This window comes from Seriola lalandi, unplaced genomic scaffold, assembly GCF_002814215.2.
Source record: "Seriola lalandi dorsalis isolate HSWRI2012SDOR001 ecotype SW California unplaced genomic scaffold, Sedor1 jcf7180002054942, whole genome shotgun sequence".
Lineage (NCBI taxonomy): Eukaryota > Metazoa > Chordata > Actinopteri > Carangiformes > Carangidae > Seriola > Seriola lalandi.
Window position 1 is genome coordinate 141,427 of NW_019525493.1, and position 15,110 is coordinate 156,536.

General features: G+C 42.5%; 1 protein-coding gene across 1 annotated transcript; it reads right to left on the reverse strand.

Moving 5' to 3' along the window:
• Nucleotides 1-463: 463 nt before the first annotated feature.
• tonsl (tonsoku-like, DNA repair protein) lies at nt 464-13,210 on the reverse strand. The gene is made up of 28 exons (XM_023393703.2): nt 12,910-13,210; nt 12,717-12,812; nt 11,729-11,871; nt 11,351-11,534; nt 11,097-11,226; nt 10,787-10,958; nt 10,568-10,682; nt 10,305-10,456; nt 9,979-10,131; nt 9,175-9,300; nt 8,722-8,920; nt 8,566-8,621; nt 8,349-8,438; nt 7,935-8,007; nt 7,658-7,821; nt 6,749-6,872; nt 6,407-6,648; nt 5,774-6,260; nt 5,464-5,669; nt 4,710-4,816; nt 4,334-4,490; nt 4,149-4,227; nt 3,755-4,059; nt 2,059-2,230; nt 1,638-1,813; nt 1,436-1,509; nt 1,180-1,313; nt 464-963 (listed from the first exon to the last, which is right to left on the reverse strand). The coding sequence occupies exons 1-28, from the start codon at nt 12,932-12,934 to the stop codon at nt 764-766; spliced, it is 4,341 nt and encodes a 1,446-aa protein (XP_023249471.1). The 5' UTR covers nt 12,935-13,210; the 3' UTR covers nt 464-763.
• Between the last annotated feature and the right edge of the window lie 1,900 nt (nt 13,211-15,110).

Genomic DNA, 15,110 nt, shown 5'->3' on the forward strand with positions numbered 1-15,110 from the left:
ACACAGATGATAAGAATTTCCTTAACACTCTTGACAACCCTGCGCAACTGAGATAAAACAGATACAAGGTTTGTGGAGTAGAGTGAACCCTTTCTTATCACATCTCATTTGTCTAACACAACATTTTACCCACAGCTATCACAATGTTCAATCAAGAACTGCGGCAAGCACAAATTGACGTGCTCAGCAGTAATGTGTGATAGCAAGATCAGTGTGAAAACCAGACACTTTTTCACACATTAGAAATGGAGCATTCGTTGCCTCGTTGGCTCACCTGGTAGAGCCCACATGGACTTAGTCCTAACTGCAGCTGCCATGGGTTTCAATCCTACCCATGGCCCTTTGCTGCATGTCATCACCTCAGTCTCTCCCCATGACTTTCCTGTCTATCTCAATGTACTATCAAAAATAAAGGCAAAAATATAACTTAAAAAAAAAAGAAGAAAGAAACGGACCACTGAAAGCAAAAGCATCATGAGTCATTTTAATTGTTTTTCTTTTTTTGAACAAATCATACAATAATTAAGCTGTGGAAATACATGAAGCTATTCACAGTGTCCATGGATTGGTGTGTAACTGCTTATTTTCTTAGTGCAGTCCTTTTGAATGTTTAAGTGTGGAAGCCTCAAGCTGTCACTGATGACTGAACACAATCAGAGAACAAAATACAATAATAATACAAGTTGGCTTTTAATTTCACATGGTTAAAAATTCAGTGTCTGAGATAAAGATCCGTCACAAAGCACATTTCATTTTTACCTCCTTATGAGGAGGCTGCAGCGGAGAGCAGGCACTTGGTGTTTCGGTCAATGAAGTGTCCACGTGACCGAGCATTGTCCCAGCTCTGCTTTAAAACCTGCCTGTCCAGCTTGTTGAGTCCCTGAGAGCAAAGACGGAGATCGTTGACCAGCTCTGTCAGACCATCCAGACCTGCACTGTCCCAGGGGCCCGACACCTGACAACCTGATGGAGAAGCAACAACCGTTGGGAAACAACGTTCTTTCCTTCACAAAAAAGATTTAGTATCCAAACCTGGCCTCTGCATATTTTCGCCCAACCTTATATTAGATATTCTATAACAATCCCCCATTAAAGGCACCCGGTTTTGAGTTATGGGGCAGATAGGACAGACAGGAAGGTTTCAAATCAAGTAGACACATACACACATACAGTGCATACCTTGAAGGTTTAGAAGGGTCAAAGGTCGAGAGGCCTCTCTGAGAGAGTTCAGGATGCTGTGAAGTCCTGCTGAGGTGACAGATGGGTTTCCTGACAAGTTTAAACTCACCAGAGATGGACATGAAGGCAGGAACCTGGAAGGGAATTAGAAAAAAACACTCAGAGCCAGGAAGCAGAAAAAGATCAAACCAAACAAATCATAATGGGGATCATAATTATGAGCCATGCAAGTTGGAAAATGCTCCAACACACGCACCTGGCCAAGGTGGCTACACTGCTGTCCGTCAACCCGTTTGCTGCCAGACTCAGGTGGGTCAGAGAACAGTCCTCCTATGATAGAAGATAAACGCCTTCATTTGTTTTTCCTGTACAGCAGCTATAGTTCCACATAAACCCTTCAATCAATCAATGCACTATAGACATTTGTATATTTCACTACATGATTCATGTGTGTGTACCTGTGACACAGCTTTGGTGAGGAGTTCCAGTGCCGGGAAATCAGCAGGACCCTTGCTGACGGCCGACAGGTCCAGGTGTGTGAGGGAGTGGAGAGGCAGAGTCTTCAACACCAGCTCAAAGCCAGTGGAGCCCAGTGCATTGTGGGATAGACACACTGATTTCAGGTGGCCAGTGCCTTCAAGATCAAAAGGATTGTAATTTACTAATTTTAACACCACTCCAAAAACATATAAGCGTAAATAAATGTAATTGAATCTTAAAAATATTTGGCTTGTTAGCTTTATCGATAACAGAGGGATTAAATGTTGGCTGGTTAGACACTTACTGCAAACTCCAAAGTTCGAAATCAAAGCTAACACAACTTTATGCATCCCATTATACAACACACTCCATCCATCCCCCCGCATTTCGGGCCGTTACCTGTCAGAGCGCTAGCTAGCAGCAGTCGATGCTGCTGTAGGAATCGAGCCGTGAGGCCACAGGCCTGCAGCGACAGCTTGGCTAACAGAGGGCAGCAGGACAGCAGACAGGACAGGGACTCTGACACTCCGTCACCCAGCGGGTTCATACTGATGTCAAGCTCCTCCAGGCACTACGAGAGGGAAAACGACACAAAATAATTTATATTAAATGTGCTTCATTGCCAAATGTGCATGGTGTTTGAGATGACTGTTTGACACTGAGGTTTCTGACACCTCTACAGATAACACAGGGCCCCTCCCTGTGTGACCAATGAGATTTCAGTAAATAATACCACTAACTGAGGTGCAAGTGAAACTGTGTCACATTTACACCACGTTCGAGGTTAACTGAAAAAACTATGATGGTAGAAAAGTTTCATTAAAAAAAAAAAAAAAAAAAAAACTGTGGGAATCCCTGAGAAGCAAATGAACGATGTTCCCACAGCCGTATGAGTAATGACAAATCTAATGATTTGTAACACTGCCACACTCAACGAAATAAAACACAACAAAAAACATTTTCTTACCCACCTGTTTTCCATCCGTCTCACAGATGGTTTTAGTTGTATCTGTTCAGTACAGTTTTATCTTTTATCTTTTGAGATATGCATTTCCTATTGCAGATGATGCACAACAAAATAAAAAGTGACTCAAATTTTGTTTGTGGCACATTGAAAATACGCATTTCTGAAAACTTTTGGTTCATTTGGGTTCTGTTAAGTTGCTGTTAAGTTTAGTTAATTTGATTTTTCATTGCTTTGAGATTCACAAAGGAAACGCCTTTCTCCTGCTTTGTTTTCCTGGTGGCGGCAGAAGTGTCAGAGGCCAAATCGCTGCACATAAACCAGAAACCAGCAGCATGACAAAGAGTGAAAACATTGTCATTTAGGGTTTATCTACCCTTTAAAGATACTATTATATAAATGTACATGCAGGGGAAACTACTTATAGTGATCACAGTTACAGTGATCAACTGCTTATATGGATCAAAAAGGGACAGAATCATTCATATACAAATGCTGTTTAAATCATTTGCTTATAGTAATCAAGTAGTCTGCTCACAGTGCTCACTTTGTGTCTATCAAACATGACATTGAAATTATTTATTTTTTTATAAACAGGCTATTTTCTAACTTATTTGTACGAGGTTTTTGCTCTGCCACAGTGTGTAACGACTGTCCATGTCTGCTCCCCCGACTGTGTGTGAGCGTGAACGTGTGTGTGCATGCGTACGTGCGCCTGCTTTGCGCCTTGTGAGATCTTCCCCTCCACACATGTTTCATTGAGTCATTTTGCCCTCATGCTCCTGCTCTGTGCGCATAGTGGGACTTTTGCAGTGGGTAGGTATCGACCCCACTCTCTCGCAGCAGGAGGTACGTTAAATGAGTCGAGTGTATTTCACACCCTGACCATTCACACTAGGCTCGGAGCAGGAGAGGGCCACGTTTACGTTATTTTATCCATCTTATTTGACCTTTAAATCAGTAAATAGCCAAGCTATCAGTTTCATTACTTCAGAATCATGTAATAAATATACAAATGTTGTGACGACTATTAAGAGTATCGGACGTGGGAACAAATTTTTACCCAAGCTACATGAAACACTGATGACAGCAGGTGAAATAAAAACAGACTCGCCAAGCTGAGGTCTTTACCGGAAACGGCTGGCTCTGTCCCGTTAAAGCATTTGCTGCCTTCTCCAGTCCTTCCCCTGTAATGTGATTGGCAGAAATGTCCAGCAGCCGAAGCCGAGGCATGGTGATGGTTGTGGCCACCAGCTCAGGGAGAAGGTTGTCGTGGAGACGGTTGCCGGAAATACGCAGCTCAGTGAGGCTGGCCTGAAGTTTTAAGGCACGGAGCAGAGGGTTGAGGGAAGCGGGGGCCAAACTGAGGCCACACACCGACACAGACGAGCTCCCATCTTGCACCTCACACAGCCTGGTGACACGCTTGTTCTCATCTGCAGGGAGACAAAGAGACAGCTCGCTTCATAAAGTATTATTGAAATGCGTTTGTCTGTGTGCGAGTGCATTTGTGTGTGCTGCTCACCCACTGCCAGGCTGTGACAGGCCTTTTTGTAACGCTCAGGGAGAGGAGGGAGATCCCAGGAGCACACTTCAGCCAAAACCTGCAACATAGCACGATTACAATTCTGTCCTCAAAGGAACCTGAAAAACAGTCTTTATGCAACACACTTTTTCTTCATGTCTCTCTCTCACTCAAACTGCACTTACTTCTTCATTAGTGTGCAGGACAGCCAGCAGAAGGTCCTGTGGGGAGAGGAGAGCACCTTCTTTCTGCAGCGAGAGACGAGGCAGGAGGCCACATTTCTGGTAGTAACGCTGAGCGGCCTGCTCACACAGCCACGATACAGTGCAGGAGTCTGCCTCACTACATCACAGTGGAGTGGATATGGGTGTTAAAGACATGCAAAAACACCTGTATAAAACCAAAGTTAAATTTTAAATCCCAAAATAAAATTTTAAAAAATCTAAATTCTGCTGCTATCGCAGTCTCTTAAAAGTACAAATGTCATAATTTGACTGAATATTTTTGAGGGAAATAACAAATAATGACGTGTAGTTATTCTTTGAACAAATAAAAATCAACCTTTGTGGAACTGGGATGAGGAAAACATCTTCCTGAACTCTGACCCTCATTCTGATTGGTGGTGGTAGTGATGTGGGCATGGGAGCAGCCAATGTGTGAGCTGGAGGCTGAAATTTACAAATTGAAAAACAAACAAACAACATATGAGCAAAACAAGCTGGCTTCTTTCAAGTCTGGAAATATGGAAAAGATATGATGACTGTATCACAAAATTAAGTACACATACTTATGTACTTTTAGAAACTACTATTGTGAATTAAATAACCTTCAACGGTCAATGTTGCCCACACCTAAAACTGCAGCTTCCAAAAAGGCCATAAAGTTGAATTAACACCTGTTTGAAACAGCTTCAATACAAAGTGAACATTATAACCTTCATGAAGGTTGGATTTACAGCAGGGCTTTTGTATTATACTGCAATAGTTTTGGTTATTTATAATTAATCAACAAAGTGTGAAGTGTTACACTTGTGAACTTACAGTGTGATTTCTAAAAACACACAAAGTCCATTGGTTCCCTGATGAAGTCATATTCAAGCAACAGCGGTATCTTAAAATCTTACAGCCGCATTTATCACTATCTAACTGAAGAATGATGTTACAGTTATGGCCCCTGTCATACTGAAACATTGATAACCATCTCGCTGGGGTCAACGCTGTCCTGAATAAGTAATATGAAAACTCTGTTTCTTGTTTTGACTTGGACTTCTTGGGACATGTTTTTCTAATACTCATCAGACTAATTGGAAGGATACCTGCACGCGTATTTGTGGAGGTCGTGGAGGCGTCTCAGGTGTCATGTCGTCATCATCTGTAACGGTGGGGCTGTTCGGCCTGTTCACCTCTCGCCTGCCCAACCTCACCATGCCGGGCATCTGAGTCATTTTGACCTGGTGAGGCCTCAGAGAGCCATTCTTTTTCAGAGAGAGCATCCTGCTGGAGGAGGAGGGAACTGCAGAACCTGAAAGAAAAAGAAGAAGAAGAAGAAGAGCATAATGAAGGTAAAAGAAGCACCGAAAACGTGGAGCAAAATTAAAATGAAACAAAAACTGAAGATGTCGTTACCTCTGCAGCTCGTGTCAGTGTTTAAGTGCCTGTTTTGACTCCTGGTGGCTGAAAACGAGGCCGAATCCTCTCCCGTCATCCCGTCCTGCTCTACTCGAAGCCTCCTCTTCTTCTTCGGCTGGATTTCCCCCAAATCATCCTCCAGCCAGTCATCAGCCAGATACTCCTCCTCAGGAACCAGAGCTGATTTATTGCTGGATGATACAGCGGGTGTGCTGGAGAACTGGGGTTGCGATGGACCCTGGAGAAGATTTTTGGCGCTGCCCAACCCTCGAATGGCACTGTGGTACTCCTCTCGTGCAAAGACAAACGGCGCGGGGGTCTCCCTGATACTTTCTCGCCCCGAGGTAGGGATCGAGCTGGTTTCTTTGTTTGGTGGAACTTCCTTTTGACTCGGGGCTGCTGGGAAACTGTGTCTCGGGCGGACGGGACGGAGAGGACTGATGGGGCAGTCAGAGTCACTGTCATCCGAGCAGCTGCTGTTATTCTAAGGGATACATATACATAAAAATCATGTACTGCAAGAATAGATCTAAAGAATCCAGATTGTATAATCTCAGTAAATCCAAAGCAGGTGCAGGAAGACGTTGTGTAGTATTTTAACCCGCAAAGAAAGCATTCATCAGACATTACCCCATACAGGACAGCAGCCTCTGTTCCTCTGGCTCTGTGCCGCTGTGTCGAACCATTGGTCTGCCACCGTTTGGGGTTGGCAGGTGCTGCCTTCACCTCAGAGTTCCTGTTGTTTCGAGGCCAGTCTTGGCTGGCGGAACCGCCCCCTCCAGAGGGCGACAGCGGCTCCGAGTTCTCGGCATCAAACAGCTGGCTGTCCTGCAGGGCATCGAAAGGCTTGGCTGGGGCCGGAGCAGCGGGCACTGTGGTAGACAGAGATAAGTGGGGGGAAAAACAAGTGCTTGAAAGGATATTTAAAGAGCAAACTGAGGCTAACATGGCAAGAGCACGTGAAAGGCTCACCTCCCCCTGCTAGTGCTTTCTTCAGCAGTCTCTCTGTAATGATACACTCCTGTTTGGTGTCCCGGTCCAGCTCTCTGCTGTACGTCCTCTGCCACTGACGTAGAGTGTCCGCGGCCGTGTCACCCTGACGGAGGAGAGTGAAAACATGAAATAGAAACACACATAAGTGCAAAGTGGGAGGTGATTTTATTCTCTGGGGAGGTGGGGTGTTTTCTATCTTACCAGCACTGGTCACTAATAAAAACAGACCCAATTTTTGGTAAACTTCCTGGTCTGAGTTAAGAAAAAATTAGGAAGAATGTAAAGCAATATGTAGAACTACTGCATCCAGTTTCTGGAGATATTATGCATCAAAAATGTTGGCGAGGATGTGATGAAAACCAAGCTTCACCTGTCTGTTTTGTTGGTTAAAAGACATTTTGGGGGGGAAAAAAAACATTACTGTATGAATTTTGCCTGATGAAGGTCTGAGGGTCTTAATAAAGTGAGTTCAGGGGGTGAAAAGTCTGTGGTATTTTTTTTAATTTTTCTTTTCAAGTCAGGAGTTTTTGATCCTACGCACCTGTCACTAAGACTTTATGGTGTGCAAGAACTTTTTTTTTGAAATTACGTCCTTGGTAAAATCATTAAAGAAACTGCTACTTGGCAGAATACCAACAGAAATTTTGTGTAAGGATGATATGCAGTATATTTATGCACAATTTGAAATGTCCATGCATCCACAATAGGGAAGACATAATATTGAATAACTAGATAAAAACCATGGGGCAGATTACATTTAAATTAAGATGGAACTTAGAATTACAAGTGAATGGTTTTCCTGCGACAACATTCTATATTAAAGAATCTTTTGAAATTTACCAGCTGCTACAAATCCATCCTCCCCGTGTAACACACACACACACACACCTTGGAGTTGCGTAGCGTGACAGAAGCCCCTCTTTCCATGAGGAGCCTTGCAACCTTTAAATTGCCACAAGCGAGGGCATCATGGAGAGGAGTCACTTTTTCACATAAGGGGCCGCCGGGGTCATTGATGTTAGCGCCGCGCTCCAGCAGCACAGCGACAACGTCTGCATGAGAAAAAGAAAGAACGACAAGAGGATGGAAGAGAGTGTTTATTTCTTTATAACCATAAAAACAACTTTTAAACAAGGTTCAATACAGGTAATCCTAAATTGGTTACCATAGTGACCATGGTTGCAGGCCTCATGCAGGGGAGTCCAACCACAGTAGTCTCTGGGGTTCACAGGGTGACCCTGACATACAGACAGGAGCAGGAAAACAATTATCAAACAATCCGTATTGTTACAGTTTCTGTATGTAGACTTTGTTTTTTATTCTTTTATCCTTATAAATTATTCAAAGCTGAGCAGAGACGTCTCTGAGGTGAAGTTTGTTTTCTTTGTATAGTAAATATTTAACAAGCTCAGACGAGAAGCTCAAGTTGAAGAAATTTGTTACTGTTTACTGAGGATTTTACCCTCATCTGTCTGACTTTCATTTTGTTTTGCTCTCCATTTTGCATTTTTTGGTAACATTTCTGATGAAAAAAAGGGTTATTTTAAAAACAAAAATGATAAATCTTGTTTTTCCTCACCTGTTCTACCAGATACTGGACCTGCTTCAGGTTTCCATCTATACATGCTCTGTGCAGAGACGTCTCACCCTTCTCATTCCTCTTGTTCCACTAAAGTGAGGAGACAGATAAAGGAGCAGCACGAGACATAAGAAGGTCGGAGGGTAAGGATGTAAGATGTGGAGTTTAAAAGGTGAGGTGATTGCTTGTGCAAAGTAACAACTGATAAATGACTCACCCTTCCCGCCTTCCTCCTTCCTGACACCATCTTGTCATAACCCTCCAAATCATCATCTAGAGACCATATGAAGAGTGCAACATTAGATAACTAATTTAATCCAAAAATGTCACAGGTCAACTCAAAGAGTTGGATAGTGGACAGCAAGTAGCCCACCTGAATCTGAGAGGACGACGTCACTGTCATCCAGAGGTTCGCTGTTGTCCATCTCCTCCTCTTCATCCTCCTCGCCATCACTCCCATCTGGACTCCAGCCCTCTGCAGCACACAGCTCCCGCAGCATCGCCTCAGTGTCCTCAGCATCTGGTGAGCCGCTCCGTCTCTGGGAAGCCAACCAGAGCCTCAACACACGTTTCTGTGGGAAGAGAAAGAAAGGAAAATCTCCAAACTTCAAAAAGTCTCCCTCCAAGTTTATTCGTTCTAAGTCTTCAAATTTATAGTATGCCTATACGGGTTTAGCTAAATAAGAAAAGTGCTAGGAATATTACTCAGTCAGCCTGTTAATTTAATATGACAATTTAATTTTTTTTTTTTTTTTTTTAGATCTTAACCAATAACCAATTAATTTCCAATTTTTTTCATAACTTCCAGCTGCTGATTCCACCTCACCTGTAGTCTGGCCTGCCCAGACGTCTGGGCGCAGCGTAAAGCCGTAGTGTAGCTGCTATCTATATCCTGGGAGACACAGCTGCTCTCCTCCTGAGCTGCTGCGATGTTCAGCCAAGTGCTGCATTCCTGATAGAGACAGATTCAGGTGACAAGTTAGATTCACAAGTACTGACACCGACTGCCTGAATGAATAATTTATCAATTACAGTATTTTCTATTATTGTCATATATTGTGATTTGTTTTCTAAATTAAAACTACAAGCCAAATAATCATGGACTTGATAAACTGCTGATTTTCCATGTAAAAAAGAATATATATTTTATTGAATTTTATTGCGATATTTGAAGAATGCCCTCTAGTTGTTTTAAAGCCAAAATATATGGATGTAGCAAAACCTATAAATGAGGAAAAGCATAAAAAAAGACGCTCAAAAAAATACACACACTAATTGACACTCTACTACACTCTACTCTGACTATATATTATATATATATATATATATATATATATATATATATGTATATATATAAATATATATATAAATATATATAAGAATGATAATGGGATTTTTGGTGGAGCTTGTACCAAACAACAAATACATACTACACACGGACGGGAACATCCCTTCCGTGTGGAGAATGTGATTTGTAAGCCAGGGCCTCTCTGTAACACCACGCTTCACTTACGGTATGTTGTGACACAAATTGCAGCTCCTGCGATTTGGATATTGCACGTGGCCATATTGCGATTTCAATAATATTTAAATTACAGCCCTAATGAAGATGGGGGCTGGTCGCGTATACCTCTGAGGAGCTGCCCTGTCGTAAAGCCAGCTCCTGTCTGTAGTGCTCCACTGCCTTGCTGTGCTGCCTCAGATCTGTGTACGTCGCAGCCAGGGACACATGAATGACAGCCAGCTCCCGGGCAGCCTTCCCCAGTGCCTCAGCGCCCTTAAGCTGCACCAGAGTGACAACACGGGTTTATATAATTCAATGCTCTGACAATCTACTATACAGTTGCTAAAAGAGAGACATATGAGAGAAGTTAAAATGCAGTGGATATCGGGTGCTAAAAGTTAAAACAGCTGAGATATGAGCATTGTCCATGTAGATCTTTTAATGTTTCTCACTTGAGCTTGATAGGCATCCAGAGCTTTGCTGTAGCAGCCGATTTTACAGTAGAGGTCCCCCAGCTGCTCTGCGAGCTCCACGGCCTGATGGGAACCGAGTCTTTTGCCTTGATCCTCCCCCAGCTCTTCCTCTAATTTACAGCCCCGGTCAGCTATGGAAGCGGAAAAACAAACCCTGCCATTAACTCAAGCATCTTGAAAAGAAAAAAAATATTAAAACGTTAATTCCACAGGGTTGGGTGAATCGAAACTCGTTCTGTCACCATATTTGAAAGCTTTCTTCACTGCCTGCCTGTCCAGGGGCTGCTGGGAACCCAGCACGAGAGCTTTCTTCAGAGATCGTCTAGCTGCTACAAAATCACCAAGAGAAAGCTGCACCTGTAGATAAACATCATGAGAACACAGACACACACACTCACTCACTCGTCAGAAATTGTAGAATCACCGTGACAGAAAAATGGGAGGGTTGGGTGAGTTCGTACCTTGCCGATGCAGTGAAAGCACTCGCTCTCGCTGAACTTGTCTTTAATCTTCCTGGCACACTCTTTAGCTTGTTCCAGGCAGCGCACAGCATTAGACTGGTGGCCGTTACGAAAGTAGATGTTGCCCAGGTTAAAGTTTGCACGGTAGAGATCCTCCAGCAGCTGGCTCTTCCTTTACAGTAGGAAGGAAATGGAGGAAGACAGAACGATTAACAGCAAGAAAATGGAAGGCTCCTGACGTTTTGCCGTCTTCCTACCTGAGATTTTACACTAAGACATAGTAGTATAGTACAGTTTAGGATTTTCATACTCAGCGATAAAGACACTTCGGCGAATGAACTCGCTGCAGCGTTTGGGCTCCCCCAGATGATCGCAGACTAGACCAAGGTTGAGGAACAGGCGAGCCTTCATCTCACTAATCTCTCGCCCTGGCACTGTCCCTAGAGTTAAGGAAAATTAAGAAAAAACAAAAGGTTAAGACGAACAAATAATAAAAAACTGCTTAACTATATTCTCTACAAATTCCAGAGGATACACACGAGTCTGTAAACAAACAGAACACACCTTCTAGACGATCATCCACAATGGCCAGGCTCTTCCTGAAGGCATCCTCCGCTTGCTCTAAACTCTTCCTTGACTGGTCCGATTCATAACGGAAGAGGTAGGTTCGACCAATAGTAGCCAGCGCCCTTTGTTCCTCCGCGTGATCTCGAACAGAGCGAGCCAAGTCCAGGTGATACTGTTGGTGCTGGAGAAGACAAATATATACAAGCCCTTATGTGCTTCGGAAAATATTGCTTGTGGGACTACAATGTTGTTGTTGTCCCGAAAATCTGCATCACTATAGTACTGCGGTAAAGTACAGCTTTGAAGAATCTGGTTTAGTGGCCACACAAGTACTTTTTCCAGGCATTATAAAGCCAAACAATCTACCGTACTCACTTTCAAAGCCGCCACAATGTTTCCCATCTCTGCAAAGCACTCTCCTATCTTACGATTGGCCACAGCTCGTCCAATCACGTCATTCAGCACCTCAGAGAGCGCCAACTCCTGCTGGTGCTCCCTAATAGCAGCCTCATAGTTACCTGAGATACAGGAGGATCAGACAGAACAAACTGACTAAACAAGCAGTCAAAAATAGAGGAAATATAGAAGTCCATATTACACTGTACTTAAAAAGTGAGAGGGAAATAAAGCATAAAAAGTAGCAACAGGACTGGGGTTACACAACAAACGTTACGAATTCACATCAAGTCCAAAACGGAAAGTAGAGAAGGAAACAGGAAAAAATATGAATATGAAACTCCACTTTACATTAATGTAAAACATTAGACATGTTATTGTGATGAATGCCAAGAGACAGAAGGAGGATGTCGATCTAACATGTACAAAATATACCACCGAGACAGATGACATGATTGCAGACTTGTAGAGATTAGTATTATTAAAGACTGGTGTAAAAAATATGATAGAGTGAGGAGGTAGTGGGGAAGGTGGACAACTGGAGTGAATAAACAAACAACTGTAGTAACTCTACCCTGAGCTAAATCCATAAACAGACAGAAAAACAACATCAATGATGCCACCTTCCATTGACCTCACAAAAGAGGAGGAAGTACCAGACCATGTCCAGTTCATGCAGAGATTATGTATGGAGTCACTGATTCAAAACAATTAAAAACTCACAATACATACATGTGCCAAACAAAATGATGTTAATATATAACACACAAGCCAGCTCTCCATGTAAGAAATCATGTCTAGTTGCGTCACCTTCATCTAGTGTTATAACAAATGTCCTACTTACACAAATGTCTATAACTTGCACATTTCTCTGGTCAATAAACGTAACATTGTAAACAGCCACAAGATGTTATTAATGGAACTGGCACAATCAACCCTGATCCTAGATATCATATAAACAACTTACCATTTCTGGACAGCAGCTCTCCTAGCTGGTTGCAGATGCTTGCCTCCTCTCGTAAGTTGCTACTGTTCTGGGCTTTGCTCTTTGCTTTCTGCAGCTCTGCAGAGTGACCACACATGAAACATTTCACTGACAACAGTCAAGTAAAACGCGTGTCCACTTCCACACACGAGTGACTATTAAAAACAATGCTTACGTTTAATCTCCCGTGAAGAACTCATCTTGATTCCGCTCTGGAGCCTGAGCTGGATGTAAACGACAAGGCAGCGCGCTTCGGTTTAGCTAGCGCTACTAAATGAGAACCAACAGAGAAGCTATGAAGTCACGCAGTTAACCGCGTTTTCACTTCATATCTTTTTTTTTTAGCGATACGCGTCTTTTCTTGTCCATTAATGTTCTCGATGTCATTTAATGCACTCGATCGTGTTCAATGTCTCATGAAAACAGCGATAAACATTGGACGTATCGCGGCTTCAGCTACCAGCCTTTACAAAGCCCCGCCATTACTGGGAGCCAATGGCTTCACTGCATTGAATTACGGTTAAGTTTTGCCCTGAGTACAGTTCTCAGGCTCAAACGCCACTTTAATAATAACTGGGAATAAAAAGTAATGTGTCTAATCCTGTCCCCAGCCCCGGCCATCTGCTATAAAATAGCACTTAAACACAACGCTTCTGATGTGTTGACATCTCTGTGTGCGTTATTCAGCCTAAGAACAGCGTGCGCCTGTCCGCCTGACAGACCTGATTCCGGGGGAAAAATCTTCCATATTGAAACGGCGGCGGTTCATTGGCTAACGACAACTCGTGGCAGCTGCCGTAGTTCCCCATAGAAACACAGTGGAGGGATCATCAGTTGCATCGACACGGAAGACACCGTAGCTGTTCTGTTATAGTCTGACACCTAGCGATTGTTTATGCACTCAAATCTGCTTCAGCACATGAGTATGAAAGCAAGTCAACGCCTTGTAACTGAAACAACACACAGAAGTTACAGACAGTCTCTAGTCCACAGGGACGCCTTGCACTGACTGTGAGCCAAGCAGGTCAATCAGGTAACAAGGTATATGCTTCCAGGTATCACATCTAAATCCTGTGACACATCGATTCAGTGTTGAGGCAACCCCAACTTTTATTGTACCAAGAGAAATAATGATTTATATTTTTTATAGTCATTATAAAAAATACCAGAAGTTGGGAGCCCATTCCTGCCAGAGAAATAAAAAAAAAATTAATTGATGGAAAATAAATCTCACAAGTAGGAAGTCAAAATGGTATTGTAGTATCTAGAAACCGAGAAATGTATGTCATGGCCAATATTATTGGCCGATTTAAGGTTATCAGAGAGTTTGTGTGTGCCGGAGAATATGATATCAGCTAATGATATGAAGAAATAGTAGTACATCAAGTCAAATGTTCTGGTTTTCTCTGCCTACTAGTGGTGACTGCATGCTTTTTCCACTCATTGTAAAGCTTTGATGCCGCATCATAGCAGGGTCACTGTGACTTCACCTGTCTTCGAGACTTACTGCATGTCCTCCATCCCAAATAGTCCAGTACAGGTATGTTTTTCCTCTTTTTTAAAGTTTAGTGTGGATTTACCCTTTAGAAATCCAGTATCAACCAGGCTATAATAACCTTGACTTAGTAAATCATAATTATGATCATACAATATAGTGAGTAAGAGTAAGTTAGATTGTAAGTCAGAATTGTGTTGTTTGTCATAAAGGACATCCTCCGAAGAAGTTTTATTTCGATTCCTCAACTACCTGTTTTTTTTAATTGCCCAGAATTAGCAGGCATTAGATTTAAAAAAAAAAAAAAAAAAAAAAAACATGCTTGGACTCGCCCCTGAGAAATAATATTTTTACTGTAATCCCCAAAACTAAAATTCACTGGGCAGGTGGATGTTTTTTTTTCATTTTTATTTTACAAATTTTCAAACTGTTTTGTGTCAACAATTTCAAATTCAACCCATGATGTCTCTAATGTGAATCTTAAATTAAATTTGAACACCACTAGACTAAAGTAAGCTCACCGTAACTCAGGCGCAATAACTCAAATGTGTGTAGAAATCTCTGTAATCATAAAAACTATGAGGACATTCAGCCGATTGTTTGTTGCCTGTGTTGGTTTGTACAGTTGGTGGCTGTTACATTTGCTTGGTCAGCAGGATGACTGTAAAGAAGGGTCCACAAATCTCAAATAGAAAACAATACCTATCATTACTTACACCCGTTTGCAGATTGACGTCCATGGAGCTAACCCACATTCATGATCTTATAATCCAACTGTTCAGCTCGCTATAATAAAAAAAAAAGGGGATTGACACGTGAGTTGGATGATGGTGATGTCAGTGCTGAGACGTTTGTTTGTCTTTTGATTGGCTTATTCAGGT